The 23,071-nt window shown below is 36.4% G+C and overlaps 1 protein-coding gene across 1 annotated transcript; it reads left to right on the forward strand.

The window, feature by feature from the left end:
- The first annotated feature begins 1 nt into the window (after position 1).
- Positions 2-14,918, forward strand: ZCRB1 (zinc finger CCHC-type and RNA binding motif containing 1). Its single transcript, XM_007168322.2, has 8 exons — positions 2-198; positions 1,242-1,327; positions 4,372-4,400; positions 10,065-10,176; positions 10,535-10,642; positions 13,244-13,356; positions 13,452-13,527; positions 14,331-14,918. Exons 2-8 carry the CDS (start codon positions 1,244-1,246, stop codon positions 14,460-14,462), a joined length of 654 nt encoding a protein of 217 aa, XP_007168384.2. The 5' UTR covers positions 2-198; positions 1,242-1,243; the 3' UTR covers positions 14,463-14,918.
- Positions 14,919-23,071: the final 8,153 nt, after the last annotated feature.

Consider the following 23,071-nt stretch of genomic DNA (forward strand, 5'->3'; position numbering starts at 1 on the left):
CTAGACCCGCCTCCGGGGCTGGGGTCAAAGGAGATCCTGGAAGAGGCACTGCTGCTAGCTTCTTGTCGCCGGCTCCTGACCCCTCCCAGGACCCGTGATGCCAAGGCAGCTGAAAGGGGCGACGAACAGTCGGGGTTGAGCCCCGAGTGAGCTGAGGGCTCGCGCTCTTCTAGTCTCCCGGGCCTGCCCCACCTGAAGGTAAACGCCTACTCAGCTGCGGCCTTTCTCCCTGCGGGCTCCTCCCCAGACCCAGCTGCCGGAAACATTTGCCCCTCTCTCCCGCCACCCTACTTATTCCAGGACCTTTACTTTTGCCTGCCCTCGCCATTCTCACCAGAACGGCTAACGTGTGAAGAGTTTCAGTTGGAAGCTTTTAAAAAGCGACCTGTCGATAAAGTTGTCCCCCAAAACATCCCAAGCATCAAGCGGTTTTCCCATTACATCGCGAACTGGCACGCCTTAGAATCAGTATTTTGATATTTATGATCGTAAATACACACCACACACACTTTTTAAATCGAAAATTTGAACTTGGTTGAGTCTGATATCATTTTCAGAGATAATTTGCTGACTGTGCTATATACGGTATGAAAATGAATTACAGATTATATTTGTAAACTGAAAAATACATATACAGGTCAATACCCTTCAGGGTACTGAAAACTATTCCAATAATGAAATGTATCATTTCATAATTTAGCAATAATATGCAAAATTAGAGATTTGAAAGAACTTTTTTTACATCGTCAAAATGCGAGGCTAAAATTTCCTCTTAGCACCGCTCCAGAGAAAAATATTAAGACAACCAAAAAGTTACCCAGCCAAATTAGTGAAAATCAACAGCTAAGGTTCTTTCTGAGCTCCCAGGCTCTTTCTCTCGTGGGTAGGCAAGGTATTAGGCATATCTGAAAGCACTTTCTTGCTCTCAGCCTGAGGGGAGGTTAAGAGTAGCTTCAGAGTTTTTCCTTCATCTGTTTGAAACTCACCTCTCCACTCACGCCATATTCCATCACTGAAAGGGGTTAGTGTAAAGAATCTACTTGAAAGGAGGAGCAGAAAACTCCTTTAAGTGGTGTCTGGAGAAAAGGAATTCCTTAATTCACCCAGCTGGAGTCAATGTTTCCTGAGTATTACTAAGAAGGAAAGTATATAAATTTGTCACTTGTCTATAGTATTGGTTTTACTTGGAATGAAGAATACCTGGTTTAGGTTGCTTCTGGGTTGGTTTGTTTGTTTTTTAGAAATGAGTGGTGGACTGGCCCCAAGTAAAAGCACAGTGTATGTATCCAACCTGCCCTTTTCCCTGACCAACAATGACTTATACCGGGTAAGTTTTTGTATTAGTATTGTTATCTACTGAATTCTCTATTTGAGATACAAATGTGGCTTCAGCAAACAGTTCTCTTAGGCAAAATTCATAATAAATACATTACAATGCACTTAAATCATTAATATCAAAGACCTCTATGGCAAACATAAGTAAGTGAAAAAAATTAGACACTTGTAATTTCCAAAGAGAATTCCCAGTGCTTTATAGAGGATAACAAGTTTTTTATAAACACAGAAGACACTACTAGCATAATGATGCTGATTTTTCCTGCTTGCTTACTTGGCTTTTGAAACTGGTAGTGGGGTGGAGGTTTTGGAGGAAGGGCTGATGGAAGCAAAACAGATCCCTTTCCTAATCCTCCAATTCTGAAAGTATATCTTAATTTATATATGTGGCAAAAACTTAACAGTTTAATAAAGTTTGTTTTCAATTCAGGATAGGGGTGACTGGAGGAGAAAAAAATCCCTGCCAACATCTTCTTTCACCTTGTTGCCTTACAGAGAACAAAATTTCCTTCTGTGCCTGTCCTGCAGATGGGTGGTTGAGAGGGACTGGTAGGAATGACATGAGTCCTCTCTACAAGTGTGCCCTCTTTTCTCTGCTACTTTGGGTAGATGTTAAGTACAGTAGAGAGATGCTGCATAGGTGGTACATAGTACTTGATTAATTAAGATAGCTTGAGTCTCCAAGAACAGAGAAGAAAACAAACTTTAGTGTCCTTCCTTGTATCAAAATAGAGACATCTCTTTATTGAACACTTACTATATGCCAAGGAACACTCACAAGTACTAGGTACACATCAGTGAACAAAAAGATGAAACTCCCTTTTGGCACTCACAATGTAGCGAGATAGAGAAACAATTTGAAATATAAAAAATTCAGATGATGTTATTTGTTAGATACTAAGTTAATGCTAAGGTGTTAGGTGCTAAGGAGAAAAAATAAAGCAGGAAAGGAGGGTTATTAAATGTTAGGTTGGGGGTGAAATTTTACTTTAGGAAGGTGACTTTCGATTAAGACATGAAGGAAGTAAGAGGCAGCGATGCAGCTGTCAAGGGGGGACAAGCATTTCAGGCAGACAGAGTAAATAAAGTGGAGAGAAGAGGAGGGGCAGTCAGAGGTAAGCCCATTCAGGGGTGCCTTATAGGGCTTGCACAGATAACGGAAAGGACTCTGAGTGAAATGAGAAGCCATTAGAAATGTTATGTAGAAAACTGTCTTTCATACAGATGGCCAATAAGCACATGAAAAGTTGCTAAACATAGCTAATTATTAGAGAAATGCAAATCAGAACTACAATGAGGTACCACCTCACACTGGTCAGAATGACCATCGTTAAAAAGTCCACAAACAATAAATGCTGGAGAGGGTGTGGAGAAACGGGAACCCTCCTACGTTGTTGGTGGGAATGTAAATTGGTGCAGCCACTACGGAAAACAATATGGAGGTTCCTCAAAAAACTAAAAATAGAGTTGCCATATGATCCTGCAATCCCACTGCTGGGCATATGTCCAGAAAAAACTATAATTTGAAACGATACATGCACCTCTATGTTCATAGCAGCACTGTTCACAATAGCCAAGACATGGGAACAACCTGTATGTCTGTCAACAGATGAATGGATAAAGATGTGAGATAGATAGATATACATACATACACACACACACACAATGGAATACTACTCAGCCATAGAAAAGAATGAAATAATGCCATCTGCAGCAACATGGATGGACCCAGAGATTATCATACTAAGTGAAGTAAGTGAGAAAGAGAGACAAATACCATATGATATCACTTATATGTGGAATCTAAAATATGACACAAATGAACTTATCTACAAAATAGAAACAGACTCACAGCCATAGAAAACAGACTTGTGGTTGCCAAGGGGGAGGAGTGGTAGGGAAGGGATGGATTGGGAGTTTGGGATTAGCAGATGCAAACTATTATATACAGAATGGATAAACAACAAGGTCCTACTGTATAGCACAGGGAACTGTATTCAGTATTCTGTAATAAACCATAATGAAAAAAATATGAAAAAGAGTATGTGTGTATATATATATATATATATATATACACATGTATATGTGTGTATATATACATATACACTTTGCTGTACACCAGAAACTAACACAACATTGTAAATCAACTATACTTCAATAAAGTAAATTTTTTTAAAAAAAGAAAATGAAAGGCAAACCACAAAAAAAAAAAAGAGAAAACTGTCTTTTTGGTCTTCAGAATTCAGTATTACTAACACTGCAATCCAGTTATACTATGTTCCATGGTTACACAACTTATAGAACTCAAGCATTTATTATTACTGATTACATACATTAATGTATTCTGAAGGACTTTTGTACAAAGCATTATATAATAAATAGGACCGGCTGAAACAGTAGAAGTAGATGAGATTGCTTAGAGTGAAGATGTAGATGTAAAAGGGAAGAAAGGGCCAACTGTAAAGTACCACCAACATATTAGGGTGGGCAGAAGGAGACTGATGGGAATGGATTTTTCATTATAGAAGCTTTTTTGTTTTATAAACAGTCTACGTAAGGATTTGTCTTCTGACATAGTGATTGCTTGATGGGGTTGGGGGTAGGCCAGGAACAGTGATATTCCACAACATTAATAGTTGAAGCACAAGATTTCTCTGGCGCTATGGTGGGGTTGATAGTTGTCATGGATATACCACAGGAACACTCAGCTGTGCAATGTGTGTGGCTTCAATCTACCACATATGAAGAGTGTTTTTTTTTTTTCTCTGTATGCACTCTTCTGTCAGAAATTTAGGGACTAAGGCAAATACCTGTGACACCAGTAGCCAAAAAAAGAGTATTATGCTAGTCACTAAAAAAATATATCTTCTAGGGCTTGCCTTATAGACGAGAGGCTAAAAATTTTCATAAACTACAACAAACAATGTGGTCAGTATATACAGCCTGAAAGTTTAATGTTTTCTTATGATTTTAAATTAAGTTGCAAATTATTATGTGGAAATAATTATTGCAAATTATTATTATTATTTGTTTCAGATATTTTCCAAGTATGGCAAAGTTGTAAAGTAAGTATATCAGATTTTGAAACTTCATTTAAAAGTCTATCGGAATTTACTTCTCCATTATTTTCTTAATGGAAGTAGATTTACTATTTTTTATAAAACAGATACTTGATATAAAAAAGAAATAAAAATACTACTGTTAACATTTTTATGTATATTTCAGTAATTTTTTAATATACATAAATATCTATAGACAAGTTTTAAAAGATAATTCTATACATGCAATTCTGCTGTCTTTTTTTTAACTTGACATATCGTAAATATCTTTCCATGTACTATATAGATACATCCTTGTATGTAATGATTTCATGGTATTCCTTTATACGGCCTAATTTATTTAAGTAATATAATTTTGTACCATATTACTAAGAACTAAAACTGATCCTGTTATCCAATATAAGACATAAGTCAAAGGCTCTGATTAAATATATATTTTAGGTACTAGGAGGTGTGTTATCAAGTATACTATAAATGGATTATTATTTGTCTAACAAATAGAATATAAAAACAAACACAGTTGACTCTTGAACAATGCAGGGTTAATGAGAGTGTCAAGTAAAAGCAAGATAGTGTTATTCTATCTTACAACTAATAATATGTTCTGGTATAAATTTAAAGTCGTATTTAAAATCCCAAGAATTTAGAGCATATTTATCTTGCCTAGTTGTTTTTCTTTTAGCCTTGATAAATGGATGTTAAACAGTTGAAGTTCATCTGCATCCTGAGGTTAACTTCTTTAAACTTACTTCTCTATTAAAAAATCATCAAAAATGCTACTAGGTCTTCAGAATTTCAAACAGTGATCATTATCAATCAGAACACTAATAATGATGATATGTAACAATGAACACATAAATACACTATGCATTGTTCTAATATCTTTACATAAATTATCTCATTAAAGTCTCACAACTACCTTTTAAGGTAGCTACTGTTATTATCCTGATATTATAAATGACAAAACTGAAGCACACAGTAAACCTAAAATCATATTGCTGGTTAGCAGTGGAGCCAAGGTTTGAATCCAATAGTTTGATTCCAGCCTATTCCTTTAACCTTTACCTTTTCTTGATTTTTCCCTGTCAGAATCGCTGAATGAATTTCCGTACAAATACATAATTATAAGCCATGAGAATGCTATGAAGTTAGACACAGAGTTATAAGCACCTATAAACAGGGAAGACCTGATCTAGTCTAGAGAGTCAGGGCAGATTTACCTAAGTCATTATCCTTTGAGTTGAAACCTAGAGGCTGGGTAAGAGTTAAGTAGGTTAAAAGAATGGGAGGAACATTTCAGGTAGAGGGACTTGCTTGTGCAAAGGCCCTGTGGCAAGAGAAAATAAAGCAAGATCAAGAAGCAGAAAGAAGGCCAGTGTGACTTGAGATGAGTGAGCAAGAGGGAGAAAGCACAAGACAGGTCCAGAGATGGAAGCAGGTTCCTCTAAGGACACCAAGAATCCATTAAATAATTTTAAATGAGGGAGTGACATGATCTGAATTTTTAGAAGCTTATTCCATCCAGCTGCAGTGTAGAGATTGGATTGGAGGGGAACAAGAGCAGATGCAGCGAGACCAGTCAAAAGATATAGCAATAGCCCAGGGGAGAAATTTGGACTAAGATGATACATGTGGAGAGGTAAAGACAGGTCAGATTTGAGAGATCATTAGGCAGGAAAATGGGTAATACTTAGTGATATACTTACTTTGTATGTAAGGGTTGGGTGAGCGAGAAAGAGGTGTTATGGATGACACCCAGGTTTCCCAGAATAGTGTCTGCTTCACTTCATGTGCTTAAATGAGTACATCATCTACCTTATATCAGGAAATGGTACGACCATCTTGCTTTTTTCCCATGCTAGAGACATGGGAATCATCCTAGGTTTGTCCTTTTAAATCCTTGATGTAATTATTTTTCTGTTACCGTAGAAGGTACCTCTATCAAAGTAATGTATTTTAATTGGTTTATAGGTCTTTCTCCACCTCTAGACTGTAAGCTTTTTCCTGGGGATAAAAACCTGTCCTATTGCCAGTGCTTAGTACCTGTCCTTGAGGCTAATGGAAAGACTGAATGGCCACATGAACAAACAAATGGATGCACGCTTTTGAGAAACTGCTTTCCCATTTGTATCTGTCTTTTTGTTTTAACATATTGAGGTAGGATTAATAGGGGTTACAGAAACAATCTTAAAGAAGATTTTTATATCAAAATAGGTGAGATGAAAGGAACATTTTATAGATAAAGCTTAGAGAGGTGCCTGGCAAATAATAGAGTAAAAATTCCATCACATGTATCCAAACATAAAGATTTGTTATTACTGCAAAAATAAATTTTTTGAATAGGGGAGATGAGGCCTTGTTTATACAGAGATTTCAGTAGAGACAAGCAGAAAAGAAAGGAGAAGAAATTATTTCCAGTTAAGAACTGATAACATTCTGAACCCTGAAGAAGGAGTGAAATTTTAATGGGCAAAACATTGAGATTTGAAAGCGGATAGAAGCCATATGAACAGAGGCAGCAGTTTAGGGGAAGTTCAGGCCATGCTCCATGAACACTGAGTGCCTTCTTGTGGCTAGACCTCATAGTTTGCAAGTGAGGAGCAGTGAAAGATGAGGGAAATGGGAGCCATAATCATGAAGGATATTGATTGCTGGACCAAAGAATAGGCAACTTGAAGAACAAAGATTTTTGAGCAAAGGAATTAGTGATTTTATTTATTCCTCAAGTAGAAGACTTTTCCACTAGCAGATGAGCATAAATTAGCATCAAGGGAACCAGTAAGAATAGATTATGGAAACAGTAATGCCACCATGGACAAGAAAAAAAGCAGTGGGAATGGAAAAGAGAGGACAGATGAAAGAGATCATTAGCTGAGTATGACTTAGAAAGCTAACACTTCCAAATAGTACTTTCAAAAAAATGATTTATGACTTTAACTGACCATCACAAACATTATGAAATTTTTAAAAAGTTAAAGTAACTATCTTTATACTCCTTTCAAAATTGGTTAAAAACTTTCCTGTTTATGCTAACTGGTGTGGCTTTGAAGAAAACCAGCCTAACCTTGAGCTGCATCAAGTGCTTGACTTCCTTCCTTCTAAGCCCAATGAATAAACAGATGCAGCCTTTTGAGAAAGTAAACCATTTTTATTGCCCATTTTTCCCTAAATTATTGTAACATATTTTTTTTAATGAAATAAGACATCACTTTTCTTAATATAGTGGCATCTTTTTACCAATTTCATTCCAATGACTCTATAGGTACCTAATCCCAAATCCAAATAAAATAAATTTTAATATGTGAAATGTAATACTAAATCAAATTTCTGTTTATTTATTCATTCATGTTCTCTTGTCTGTTTTCCTGTTAATTCAGTTTTTAGAAAATTATTAAGCTTTATCTTAGAGCTTTATCTCTTTTTTTGCTATTTGGAAATAATTTCAAATTTATAAGTTACAAAAAAAGTACAAAGAACATCAAAATATCCCTTGCCCAGATTCTTCACTTACTAACATTTTATCCCCATTTACTTTATCATTTGCACTCTCTCCCCAATGTGTGTGCATGTATGGGTGTGTGTGTGTGTATATACACACACACACACACACACACACCTATATGAATATGTCTATATATATCTATGTGTATACATACACACACACAGTTTGTTTTTGTGAGTTCTTTGAGGCTGTTATAAACATCATCACCCTTTACTCCTAAATACTTCAGTGTGTATTTCCTAAAAATACAATAGGGTTATATGTTACATAACCACAGTACAGTTACCAAACTCATAAATTTATCCTGATACAGTACTTTTGTTGAATCAGTCATCCATGTTCCAGTTTTGTCAGTTGACCCAATAATGTCCCACATAGAAATTTTTGCCTCTAGTACAGAATCCAGTCTAGAGTTAGGTGTTATTTTAACTGTCCTATCTTTTCAGCCTCCTTTAATCTGGAACATTTATAAATAATATAGCTCTAACCCATCTATTTTCCCCTCATTTTGTGTTTTCCTGATGTTGCCTCATGATTATATGGTGGTTATGTATTCTTGGCTGGTATACTCTATAGGTGATATGTTCTGAGGGTGTCACATCTGGATTCATACAGCATGCATCTGTCCCTCATTAGTGATATTAATTTTGATCACCCAGTCAAGATGTTAACCAACTTCTCCACTGTATAATTACTTTTTTTCCCTTTTGCAACTAAGAAGCAGTCAGTGGGAGACACTCTTAAGACAATGCAAACATCCTATTCCACATAAAAATTTCATTTTAGACATAGCATTTGTTGATAATTCTTGCCTGATGCAGTACCATGATTGTTGCAAATGGTGATTTTCCAACTCTAGCACTCCCTATACATTGACCAGTCATCCCTTGGCATTCAGCAGCTCTCCTTTCTCCCCCTTTTATTTATTATCAGTATGGACTTATGAATTCCTTTGTTATGTGGTTTATAATTCATTACTGTATTTAATTATTTTGGTACTCAGACTGTCCTAGATTTGGCCAATGGGTGCTCCCTCCAACTGGCTTCTCTGTTCTTGTGCCATGCCCCATCATTACTTTTTTTTTCAAGTACTCCCTTTCTTTTTTTTTTTTTTAAATTTATTTATTTATTTATTTTTGGCTGAGTTGGGTCTTTGTTGTTGCACGCAGGCTTTCTCTAGTTGTGGCGAGCGGGGGCTACTCTTCGTTGCAGTACGCAGGCTTCTCATTGCGGTGGCTTCTCTTGTTGCGGAGCACGGGCTCTAGGCATGCAGGCCTCAGTAGTTGAGGCTCATGGGCTGTAGAGTGCAGGCTCAGTAGTTGTAGCGCACGGGCTTAGCCACTCCGCAGCATGTGGGATCCTCCCGGACCAGGGCTCGAACCCGTGTTCCCTGAATCAGCAGGCAGATTCCCAACCACTGCGCCACCAGGGAAGCCCCAGTACTTCCTTTCTGACATAACAAGATGTTCCAAGTTCATCTTGTACATACCCTATCCCAGCCTTGGAGTCAGCCATTTCTCCAAAGAGCCCTGTTGAATATTTTCTTAAACTGTATTTAATGACATATGATGAGCGAGGACCACAGGACTAGGCATGGGTAAAGCATCAGGAGAAAGAACAGGCTCTGTGCTCTTATGACCATCCCTACCACTTACGTACCTTGGGTAGTATGGCTAAGAAGCACAGAAATGGAGATTCTTTAAAAGAATATTAAGATTATAGTTATGTTCTAACACCTAGAAAAAATAATTTGAGTAAATCACTTTACTTTTTGGGTAGAAGAGAACATCTCAGTTTTGTTTTGTTTTGTTTTTTCCTGCAGAGTGAGGGAGTCAGTAGAGAAGAGGAATTATGCTTACTCCTCAAGATTCTATTGTCTCTAATCTCTTCATCCTTCAACCTCTGATTAATGTTAGATTTATCAGATACTCCTAATCATAGCTGTGTTCACTTGTGTGAAATGAGTATCACACTTTCCCATTTCCATTCTTCTTGATATCCCATGACTTTGAAGAGTTAGCTATTTGTCAAATATATTAATTTCCTTGCTTACTCTATAAATGTTTTATTAACCCTTTTTGACCACTTGAGTTTTTCAAGTATCTATTCATATATTTTGTTTATTGCTGCCTCATTATTTTTAACTGGCTATTTGTTTATGCTTTAAGGGTTACTATAATGAAAGATAAAGATACCAGGAAGAGTAAAGGGGTTGCATTTATTTTATTTTTGGATAAAGACTCTGCACAAAACTGCACCAGGGCAGTAAACAACAAACAGGTAAGCCATTCATTCCCAACAAGGTTTTTAACCAAAAGCCTTTGTGCTTATCCAGGCTAAAAATGTGGGGATGAGGGGATGAGGGGATGGTCACGTCTGATGGATATCAGTAGGTCCTGAGGGTATTTAACTTACAGAAAAGAGGTCAAAACTGTACTGGGTTCCCAAAACACTGGTATAATATAAGGAATAAAAGTCTATTCTACAGGAAAGAACTTGTCATACCTAAGTGGGCAATTGCTAAAATAATCTAAAAAATAAAATGGAATTGAAGGTTTGAGGAAATGGGATCCAATAACTGTAGTTTTAGGTTTCAGTGAAATACATCCTTCTGCGTTTGCATTTTTCTCTGTTCTAGTTATTCGGTAGAGTGATAAAAGCAAGCATTGCTATTGACAATGGAAGAGCAGCTGAGTTCATCCGAAGACGAAACTACTTTGATAAATCTAAGTGTTATGAATGTGGGGTGAGTATACCTAAAACAGTATAATTTTCCATAGTTTACTTGAAGTATTTTTCACATCAGTGTTTTATTTGTGGTCTCCAAGACTTCTGGATGGCTAAAATCGGGTTATGAAAGTTTTACTTTGGGACTCTAGACTCATGTAAGTAAACTCAATTGAAATGTCGTATGTAAAGTTAACCTGAGTTGGGTAATATAGGGTGGTATTTTCTCCAGTTTCCAAACCTTTGAAAGTTGTTAGATTAAAAAGTTTAAGACTAATTACTTACATTATTGTCTGAAAGATTTTAGTGACCCATAAATTTTTGTGTTTCTATAATATTTTGCCAATGATTAAGTATCACAGGTCAGTAAAAACATTATGATATGACCCATCCTCTATGGGATATTGTTTTGAAAAGTCTTCCCCCCTGTTAGTACTGCTGATAGTTCAGGAGCTGAACTATACCCAGATTTTCTTATCTAGTTCTCATCATCTGTTGTTATCCATTTAAACTTTGGGTGATTAGGAGAGATGTATAGCCACAACACAACTTTGCCCAAGGCCCATAATTGTATCAAGAGAATTTCAGTCTGGGTCTGTTGCTGCCTATTTCTAAAATGTCTTTATATATACTAAAAAGCAGGATCCAGAGGTTAATGGGGAGCTTTCTACTGAAGAGAAGATTACTGAGAGACATTGTCCTGACTACGTGATCATATGGAAAATAGAATGAAATGTATCGGGGTCCTTTCCCCAGTGCCACTCACTTCCCCTCAAAAATATATACATATACAGACAGATGGGTGGGTGAATAGATAGATGGATGGATGGATGGAAAGAGAGAGCAAGCAAGGCACTGGGTACATTCTGTCAATTTTTATGACTCTGACACCTAAGTTAATGTTTCAAAACCTGTGTCCCAGAGTCCATCATAAACAAGAAAAAAAAGAAAGGAAAGGAGGGTGGAGTTGTTATGGTCAGATAGATAAGTATATATCCACATATTCACGGTAAATATTAAATTATCCGAGAACTCCTGGATGAATCTGTTAATCTGTCTTTTTGGTTTATGAATCCATAGATTTGTCATATTATACTTAGTACATTATAATATTTCTTAAAACTCCCCCCGCAAAAATCTGTTTATGTTTATTTTAGCCTGATTTTTCCCAAAGCTATTTCACTATTAAACCCCTGCCTCTATGTTAACAGTTTTTGGTATACCATTATTCCAGAAACAGTTTGAAAAATGGTTCTCTGAGTACATCCTCTCAGCAGTTCATTAACAATAACACCTCTTGGGTTCAGCCATGTCCCCAGGTATACAAAGTACACAGTCTATTTGATGCTTTGTAAAATATACTTGAAAAGCATGATTATTTTTCTCTTCTGTTGTTCTAATCCTGGCTCAGCCTCTCCGCACACCCTCATTCTCACATATTACTTCTAAAGGTATTTTGGTAAGCCAATACACAGATTCATTGTCTCGTTTTACAACTCAAACCATGTTATGGCTCATTATAATGTTATGGCTAGTCCAGCACTGTCAAATACAAACATATGCAAGCCATAGATTTAATTATAAATGTTCTAATAGCCACATTAAAAAAAATAAAGAGGGTAAAAACTTAATATATTTTAATTCAAAATATTTTCATTTGAATTATGTAATTAAAATTTTTTTAAATTATAATATTTTACATTATTTTTTCATACTGTCTTCACAGTCCAGTATGTATCAATTCAGACACATTCTCAGTAACCACAAGAGAATTATAGCTAGTGGCTACCATAAGTGGACAGTGCAGGTATAATCTAGATATGAAAGAAGCAAAATGAAATTAATTGATAGGAAAAGTGAGGAAGACTTTAAATTTTCCATTTGTTTTTAAAAGAAAATGTTCAGCAACATCTTGGAAGTTAGGAATAGTTTTGTCCCCATTTTATCATAATAACTTAAAATTTTTACAACTAAGGTAGATGGTCCATTTAAATTTTGAATTATTTTATATCCTGAATCTTCAGATTTAAAATGTTTGAAGGAAGAAAACTTCTTTTACTCTTAGTGAAACGACTAAAATACTTCCTTATTGGGAGTTATGATATAATCTCTTCCTTCTAAATATTAAAGTAATGGGTTTTAATTTCTTTGTGTATATTCCCTGTGTGACAATATTCTTTTTTTTTTAATTAATTAATTTATTTATTTATTTTTGGCTGTGTTGGGTCTTTGTTGCTGTGCGCGGGCTTTCTCTAGTTGCGGCGAGCGGGGGCTACTCTTCATTGTGGTGCGCGGGCATCTCACTGCGGTGGCTTCTCTTGTTGCGGAGCATGGGCTCTAGGCACACGGGCTTCAGTAGTTGTGGCTCGCAGGCTCAGTAGTTGTGGCGCACAGGCTTAGTTGCTCTGCAGCATGTGGGATCTTCCCGGACCAGGGCTCAAACCCGTGTCCCCTGCATTGGCAGGCGGATTCTTAACCACTGTGCCACCAGGGAAGCCCCTGTGTGACAGTATTCTTTCTTAAGTTCTAACACATTTTAGTCTTAAGGAACCACCAAGTTTTCTGTTAATAACACCACAAATGTAATATTTCTCCTTTCCTTTTTAATGGGAAACAAAAGGAAAGTGGACACTTAAGTTATGCCTGTCCTAAAAATATGCTTGGAGAACGTGAACCACCAAAGAAGAAAGAGAAAAAGAAAAAAAAGAAAATTCCTGAACCAGAAGAAGAAATGTATGTATATCCACTCTTAGCAAATACATCATTGTGTAGCTTCTGTCTTTTTCCTGTTGATTAAGTGCATTCTGATTTTTTTTTTAATAATTTAGTGAAGAAGTAGAAGAAAGTGATGATGAAGGGGAAGATCCTGCTCTTGACAGCCTCAGTCAGGCCATAGCTTTCCAGGTACTGAACAGTTCTCTTCTAAGGCACCACGCCATAGCTGCCTGGAGTTCATAGTTTTATATTCCTTGCTTACTTTACTACTCATCTCCTGATGGCAACCTCTGTCTTCCCCTTTGCCCCTAAACTTTAGGAGATAGGCTCTTTCTTTAAGGTCTTTAGAACAGTGTGGTGGAAAAGTGCCTATCGGTTCTTTCTAAGGGCCCCACAACATTGTTACTGTCTTAATCTGTTTTCATTATAGAATTGAACAGAACTATTTGATTCAAGTGAATTTAGCCCAATGGAAAAGATTTTATTAAATCGAAGATACTGTTTTAAAAGAAGCTTCATTTTAAAACAAAACCAAAAACATATTTTTGACCGTTAAAGGTCCTAATACAAGTATACGAAACATTTTTTGAAAAAGGGTGTATAACTTCCTGATTTTATATAACCACTTGTTTTAATGTAGTTGATAAATTGTAAATGCATACATCAATTTATTTTTTCCTTTTAGTTAACTAATGTCGTATTTTATGTAACATTCCCACATCCAACAGAGATGACAAGTAGGCTTCATTTCATATGCCTGTTAATTAGTAGAACTTGTCTAAAATAATTTTGCTTAACATGGTAAGACTGGGAGAAAACTTGGGGGTAGGGGAAATGGCATCTTAATGGAGTAGAACTCTCTGCACGGCTAGGAGGGTAGAGAGTGCTGGCACTTGTGATGTATGTTTTGCCATGTTTTGAATCACTGGACTATAAGTAATATTAAACAGATTCCTGATTTTGTTTTGTTTGTTTTCCAAACCACATTACAGCAAGCCAAAATTGAAGAAGAACAAAAAAAATGGAAACCCAGTTCAGGGGGTCCCTCAACATCAGATGATTCAAGACGCCCAAGGATAAAGAAAAGCACATATTTCAGTGATGAGGAGGAACTTAGTGATTAAAATTATATATATTATGTCAATATCATTAAAAATTTTTTAAATCTTGGAGTACCAAGTTCCGTTGGGACTAAAGATTACTTTTAGAATTTGAACATAAGAACACTTAGTACCAAATAGTTTTTTTACTTTAAAATAGTTCATAGGAAATTGAAAAGTAATTTTAAAGTATCATGTTTATCTTGCATCAAGATTTGCTAATAATCATTAATCTTGAAAACAGTTCATTTGAATAAAAAAGAAAACTTAATACTATCATAATAATGCTATTGTTATCCCAAGAAAAAAGGTAGATAAGTAAAAAGATTTGTTTGAGAAGTTCATTATAAAAGTTTATTCATGATTGGCTTATTTGAGGACTTTTGAAATAAATTTCATCTTTAAAACAAAAACCTCTTAAAGACTGAAAAGGTTGAATGATTTATTGTTATTAATGTTAATAAAATTTTCTCAAGAGAATTTTATTTTTAAATGTAGGTGTTTTTGTCATCTTATTTCTTTTAGCTTTATCCCAATCTGGATACATTGTAATTACCCATAAAATTTAAAGTAAAGTAGCTCTCAAAGGCTTGTAACCAAAGAGCAGTAATTTGTCCTTTGGCACAAAGTTCCATTCCCCAAAAACAGCCAGCTTCTATATTTGTGTCTTTTCACATGTACATACATCTTGCTAAATAAAATACATATATTTCTGCCACTTAATCCATAAAAGGATGAAGGAAGACTTTTCAATCTCCTGTACTCCCCTCTGCCCTCCTTCACCTTCCCAACATGGCTATGTTAAAATTTTTGGTTAAATCCATATTTTATTGTTTTTATTTTAGGACCATTGAAATACTGTACACTTAAGAGCTAATGAGTGTGCTATGATTACATTTTTCCTAGAGTTAATAATTGCCTTATTTTTTTCATGTATTATATTTCTTTGTATTTATGACTGAAGCTTCCCATACCTTTTGCAGTTGGTTATATGGGAATGGGATTATGGAGCCTTTAATTTTCTACTTTCTCTATTTCTGTACTATTGAATGCTTTTTAAAAGAACATCTATTTATTAGTTTCTTAATTACTAAAAGCAATAAAAATATTTCCACTTTGAAAACTATAAAGGCAATGAAAGTGTTAACCCCTCACCAGCAAAATATCTTCTAGATCTCAGGAGACCAGACAAAAAGATTGAATGCTGGACTCTATTTTCTGTTTCACCCATTAATTCATCAAATTTAAAGCAAAGAAAAAAATTGGGAAAAAACATGCCACAAAATATAGAAAAGTTTATATGAATACCTTAAAACAGAATAGAAAATGAGCTAGTGACATAAACAATATATAGAAAATTTAAAATAGTAAATGAAAATATTTTATCAAAGATCCTATTCAACTGGTAGGACATAAGGTTTTTTTCACCTAATTAAAAAAAATTAGTGGTGATGAAGATGTCATAAGAATACTTGTATTATACACTGGCTAATTTCTGAAGGGTAATTTAACAAGTATCAACTATTAAGTATGTTCTATTGTTTGAACCAGAAATAACATTCTCTTTTATCCTAGGGTTCCAGTCAGAAATACAAATATTTATGTACAAAGGTATATATTGTTATTTAAAATTCAAAACACAAATAGTTAAATATCAACAAAAGATAAAGCATGATACATACAAAATGATTATTAGAAAGCATTAAAGTGTTTCAGAGAATTCCTAATGGGATGGAAAAACATTCTGGATTTAATGGCAAGTGCAAAATACCTGCTGTGTATGGATACATATATGCATATGGATGGGAAAAGTCAACAACTAAGGTAGTAATGGCATAGTAGTTAAGACTATAGTCTCTTGACAGACATACCTAGGTTTCTGTGGCCATGTTTCCACTTAGAGTTGATGGCCTTGGGCCATTTACTTAACCTGAGTTCTTTGAAAAATAAAAAGGTACAAACAACGCCAAAGGACAAATATTGTATAATTCTACTTATACGGGGTACCTACAATAGGTAAATTGATAGAGACAGAGTAGAATCGAGGTTACCAGGGACTGGGAGGAAGGGGGAAGGGAGTGTTATTGTTTAATGGGTACAGAATTTTGTTGGGGATGATGAAAATGTTTTAGGTGTAGACAGTGGTGGTGGTTACACAGCATTGTGAATGTACTTAATGCCACTGAATTGTATACTTAAAAAGGGTTAAAATGGTAAATTTTATGTATATTTTACCACACAAACAAATGTACAAACTAGCTGGTTAAAATTTTTGTGTAAAGAGCAGTGAAGCCACCAAGACCCTCCCTGCTGCCCCCCAGTCATACTGAGCCATGACACCTGCAGTCTCCTTCCCCTGCCAATGTCCAAAACACTCTCAGATAAGTTCATTTCACCTCGAGCGGGGGACTGGGGGGGGGGGCGGGGGAAGTCATTCCTTCCCTGGAGAAAAGACATAGACACTGGAAATATGGGCCCTAAAAAGAGGTCAGTTCAACAATAAAGTCCCTCAAGTTGATATACCCAAGGTGGTGGTGGTGGTATATGCTTCTGATCAGCTTTTTTTTTTTTTTTTTTTTTTTTAGAAATTCACGTTCTTTTATTTATTTATTTATGACTGTGTTGAGTCTTCGTTTCTGTGCGAGGGCTTTCTCTAGTTGCGGCAAGTGGGCACCACTCTTCATCGCGGTGCGCGGGCCCCTCACCACCGCGGCCTCTCTTGTTGCGGAGCACAGGCTCCAGACGCGCAGGCTCAGCAATTGTGGCTCACGGGCCCAGCTGCTCCGCAGCATGTGGGATCCTCCCAGACCAGGGCTCGAACCCGCGTCCCCTGCATTGGCAGGCAGATTCTCAACCACTGCGCCACCAGGGAAGCCCTGATCAGCTTTTAAGTGCTCCACGTTCAAATAATGAAAAGACATATCAGCATCAACAAGTGTTTGAGGAAGTCCTCAAACAGTAGAACTCCAAACAACTAGACCAAAGAAAGGAGCTTAGAGGAGCTGAGGAATTCTGGCTTTAAAAATCTATCTGAATTATGGTTTGCTCAGGGTATATGCCCAGTAGTGGGACTGCTGGGTCGTATGGTAGTTCTATTTGTAGTTTTTTAAGGAACCTCCATACTGTTCTCCATAATTCAAAAAGAGTCATGTACCAATATGTTCATTGCAGCTCTGTTTTCAATAGCCAGGACATGGAAGCAACCTAAGTGTCCATCAACAGATGAATGGATAAAAAAGATGTGGCACATATATACAATGGAATATTACTCAACCATAAAAAGAAACGAAATTGAGTTATTTGTAGTGAGGTGGATGGACCTAGAGTCTGTCATACAGAGTGAAGTAAGTCAGAAAGAGAAAACAAATACCGTATGCTAACACATATATATGGAATCTAAGAAAAAAAAAATAAAGGTCATGAAGAACCTAGGGGCAAGATGGGAATAAAGACACAGACCTACTAGAGAATGGACTTGAGTGTATGGGGAGGGGGAAGGGTAAGCTGTGACAAAGTGAGAGAGTGGCATGGACATATATACACTACCAAACGTAAAATAGATAGCTAGTGGGAAGCAGCCGCATAGCACAGGGAGATCAGCTTGGTGCTTTGTGACCACCTAGAGGGGTGGGATAGGGAGGGTGGGATAGGGAGGGTGGGGGGGATGGAGACGCAAGAGGGAAGAGATATGGGAACATATGTATATATATAACTGATTCACTTTGTTATGAAGCAGAAACTAACACACCATTGTAAAGCAATTATACTCTATTAAAGATGTTAAAAAAAAAAAAAATCTATCTGACTCCCCGGGTTTCCGGGAAAAGGACTGTGGACCTGTAATAAACTGGATGATTTCTAACGTAAAAGCATCTGTCAATCAGAGAATGCCCATCCTACCAGATATAAGATATGTTTTCTTTCCCTCTTCAATCATTTATTTACTCATTTGTTATTTTGGGGGTTTTTTGACTAGATGCCTATTCTGGAACTGCTGGTTTTAATTTTCAGATTATCACAAAAAAACAGATGGCCACATATAATAGGACATTTATATATTATAAGTATTAACTGTTAATTCATTTCTTTTATATTCCATAAGTGTGTGTAATTTGTGGTACACAACAGTGATCACGAAATATTTAGGCATTAATACGTGTAAATAGTAAAAGAGAAGTACTTGAAAGCTTTACATAGAATATACCAGAGCTAGATCAGTAATTTAGACACAATTGTTTATAGAGGAGTGAAGCATGATTTTAAAAGGGGAGGTAAAGGATCACTGGATCACGTAACTGAGACATCTAGCTTCAGAAATGGATGAAGGGGTTAAAAATGTAATTAGAAATCTGTTTTTCTTTGTCTCTTAACCACTGCTTTCCTCCGTACTACCTCTGTTTTCCCACAAGCTTTCTTTATGAGATAGCAGAGATGACCACCAGTATCTCTAAAGCTAGGAATCCTAAGAATGAGAACTCGTCTCCCCCAGCAGTTCCAGCAAAAGTCCCAAGAAAAGCCCTGATGTGCCAGGCCTGTGTCCCAGTCCCCGTTCCGGAAGATGAGGAGTATGTCAGTCCCACCCAACTCACAGGGATGTTCCCATGCAATGTGGTATTTATTTTCAGTTTGGAATCAATATGGAAGTTCCTTATCTTGTCCAGCCTATTAGGCTCTCCCTTCATCATTGTCAAAGACAGAATACTGAGGCAGCTGAGCAGGATGCAGAGAGAAAACAGAGATGCAGCACCAAACAAAAAGAAGCTATTTCCCATAATTAGCAATGTTCACAGATAACTTGCAAAACATGGAAGGAGGGTACAGGCTCTTTGGAAAGCAGTTTGATAAGCACTGTTACTTAAAGTAACAACGTAAGCAACTGCAGTCAGAGAGCAAACCCAAGACAACAGGATGGGTTTAGCCATTGTCAATTATTTTTAAAATTGCTTCTTTAAGATCCAGATTTTCAGAATCCTTAGGTACTGTTACAGATAGAACCAATTAATAATTTTAGTTAAGCTCTGGTACCTAGAATAAGCAGACCAGGAATACAACACCTTTTATAGAATGTGGTCTTAAGCAGATTCCTTTCTGGATTGTTGCATTTTTTATCACTACATCTTTCCAAATACATGGCTTTTTTTTTTCTCTCTGATTATATTTTTCTTTTCCATTATGGTTTATTACAGGATGTTGAATATAGCTCCCTGTGCTATACAATAGGACCTTGTTGTTTATCCATTCTATATATAATAGTTTGTTTGCATGTGCTAGACTCAAACTACCAATCCAACCCTCTCCCACCCACCCCCCCTTGGCAATCACGAGTCTGTTCTCTATGTCTGTGAGTCTGTTTCTGTTTCATAGATAAGTTCATTTGTGTCATATTTTAGATTCCACATGTAAGTGATATCTTTCTCTTTCTGACTTACTTCACTTAGTATAATAATCTCTAGGTCTATCCATCCATGTTGCTGTAAATGGCATTATTTCATTCTTTCTTATGGCTGAGTAACATACCATTGTATATATGTACCACATCTTCTTTATCCATTCTTCTGTCAATGGACATTTAGGTTGTTTCCACGTCTTGGCTATTGTAAATATTGCTGCTATGAACATTGGGGTGCATGTATCTTTTCGAATTATAGTTTTGTCTGGATATATGCCCAACAGTGGGATTGCAGGATCATATGGCAACTCTACTTTTAGTTTTTTCAGGAACCTCCATACTGTTCTCCATAGTGGCTGCACCAATTTACATCCCCACCAACAGTGTAGGAGGGTTCCCTTTTCTCCACACCCTCTCCAGCACCAAATGCATGGCTCTGTGTGAAACACATAACCTTTTATAAGGAGATGGTATAATTTGGTGAGATTTATTCCAGGATGGAAGGATGATTCAACAGCCACAAATCAAAACACCACATAAACAAAACAAAGGATAAAAATCATATGATCATCTCAACAGATGCAGAAAAAGCACCTGACAAAATTTGGTATCCAGCTATGATAAAAACTTTCAACAAAGTTGGTATAAAGAGAATATACCTCAACATAATAAAGGCTACATGTGACAAACACACTAACATAACTCAGTGGTAAAAAGCTGAAAACTTTACCTCTAAGATCAGGAACGAAACAGGGATGCCCATTATCACCACTTTTATTCAACATCATATTGGAATTCCTAGCCACGGCAGGCAAGAGAAAGAAATAAAAGAAACCCAAATTGGAAAGGAAGAAGTAAACTCACTATAGGCTGATGACATGATAGTATATATAGACATCCCTAAGCACTTGACCAAAAAATTATTAGAATAAATGAATTCAGTAAAGGTGCAGGATACAAAATCAATATACAGAAATCTGTTGCATTTCTATACACTAATAATGAACTATGAGAAAGAGAAATTAAGAAAGCAATCCATTTACAATTGCATCAAAAAGAATAAAATACATAGGAATAAAATAACCAAGGAGGTGAAAGACCTGTACTTTGAAAACTATACAACACTGAAGAAAGAAATTGAAGACAACACAAATAAATGGAAAGCTATAACATGCTCATGGACTGGAAGAATTAATACTGTTTAAATGTCCACTCTTCCCAAAGCATCTACAGATTCAATGCAAACCCCATCAAAATATCAAAGGCATTTTTCACAGAACTGGAACAAATGGCCCTAAAATTTGTATGGAACCCAAAAGACCCAAATAGCCAGAGCAATTTTAAGAAAAAAGAACAAAACTGAGGTATCATGCTCCCTGATTTCAAACGACACCACAAAGCTACAGTAGTCAAAAGTGTATGGTACTGGCACAAAATATATACATAGATAAATGGAACAGAATAGAGAGCCCAGAAATAAACCCCTGCTTATGTGGCCAATTAATTTAGAACAAAGGAGCCAAGAATATACAATGGGAAAAAGACAGACTCTTCAATAACTGGTGTTGGGAAAACTGGACCACTTTCTTACACCACATATAAAAATAAATTCAAGGATTTCCCTGGTGGTGTAGTGGTTAAGAATCCGCCTGCCAATGTAGGGGACACAGGTTGGATCCCTGGTCCTGGAAGATCCCACATGCCATGGAGCAACTAAGCCCGTGCGCCACAACTACTGAAGCCCATGCGCCTACAGCCCATGCTCCTCAACAAGAGAAGCCACCGCAATGAGAAGCCCGTGCACTGCAACAAAGAGTAGCCCCTGCTTGCCGCAACTAGAGGAAGCCCGCGCGCAGCAACGAAGACCCAACACAGCCAAAAAAAAAAAAACTCAAAATGGATTAAAGACTTAAATGTAGATCTGAAACCATAAAACTCCTAGAAGAAAACACAGGCAGTATGCTCTTTGACACCAGTCTTAGCAATATTTCTTTGGATATGTCTCCTCAGGCAAGGGAAACAAAAGCAAAAATAAACAAATGGGACTACATCAAACTAAGAAGCTTTTGCACAGCAGATAAAACAATCAACCAAGCAAAAGGCAACCTACTCAATGAAAGAAGATATTTGCAAATGACATATCCAATAAAGGGTTAATATCCAAAATATATGCCTTCATATATTTTAATGTTTAAATATGTTTTCAATTTAAATAAAAATCATTTGAATTTCAAGCATCACAGGACAGTGCCTTCATTTGGACCATGATGGTTGCAAGTATCCTAGATAATTCACAATTCAAGCAACTCTTTCATGTAAATGTGCTTATTTTTCCAGTCTAGAGCAGGTTGATATGACATTAGATAAATGCGATAGTGGTAAAAAGTATTCCAAATACAGCAGGTGACACAGTATTTTGGGGGATTCATTTGCCAAACTTACTTTGGTATTCTGACTTGAACTCAAGAAATGGAAAGGGGAGAGTAGAACAAATATATACTATTTTGTCATTTTTGTTAGCAGAAACTAACACTTTACAGAAGCTTAATGTACCCAAAGCTCTGTGGGCTTTGTAAGACTAGCATTGTTATAGGGCAGTGTTTCTTTAGCCTAGGGAGCCTTGTACAGGAGTCTTAGAAATTTTAGTAGATCTGTGATATGTCCCAAGGAGTAGGTTTCTGAAAAAATAATTTCCCTAGTGTAAGTAGCCTTTTTGGGGGGACTCATTCCCTTAAAGGATGAAGATGGCTTACATTCCATGGATGTTGAATTCAACCAAGAAAGTGAAAAGGCCCAGCAGTAATTGTGCTACAAGGTCACAAATTGGCATGCTGATATTGAGAATTCCTTTATTGTAGTCCTTTTTTCTGGTGTATTTTGTGTTTGGTGGATTAAATGACAGGTTTCTGTGTTGTACCTGCAGTGATATATATATATATAACCCATGTGTCAAAAAAGAAATCAAGGGAATTAAAAAACATTTTGACCTGAATGATAATTTAATAAATCATCTCAAAATTTATGGGATATAACTAAACAGTGCTTTAGATGCGAATTTACAGATTTAAATGCCTACATTAGAAAAGATGAAAGGTATCAAATAAACAACCTATGCTTCCACCTTAAGAAACCAGAAAAATAAGAGCAAACTAAACCCAAAGCAAGTAGAGGAAAAGTAATAATAAAGGTCAGAGTGAAAGTCAACGAAATAGAAAACAGAAAGAGAGCAGGAAAAAAACATCAG

The sequence above is a fragment of the Balaenoptera acutorostrata genome, chromosome 11, assembly GCF_949987535.1.
Source record: "Balaenoptera acutorostrata chromosome 11, mBalAcu1.1, whole genome shotgun sequence".
In the NCBI taxonomy this organism is placed as follows: domain Eukaryota; kingdom Metazoa; phylum Chordata; class Mammalia; order Artiodactyla; family Balaenopteridae; genus Balaenoptera; species Balaenoptera acutorostrata.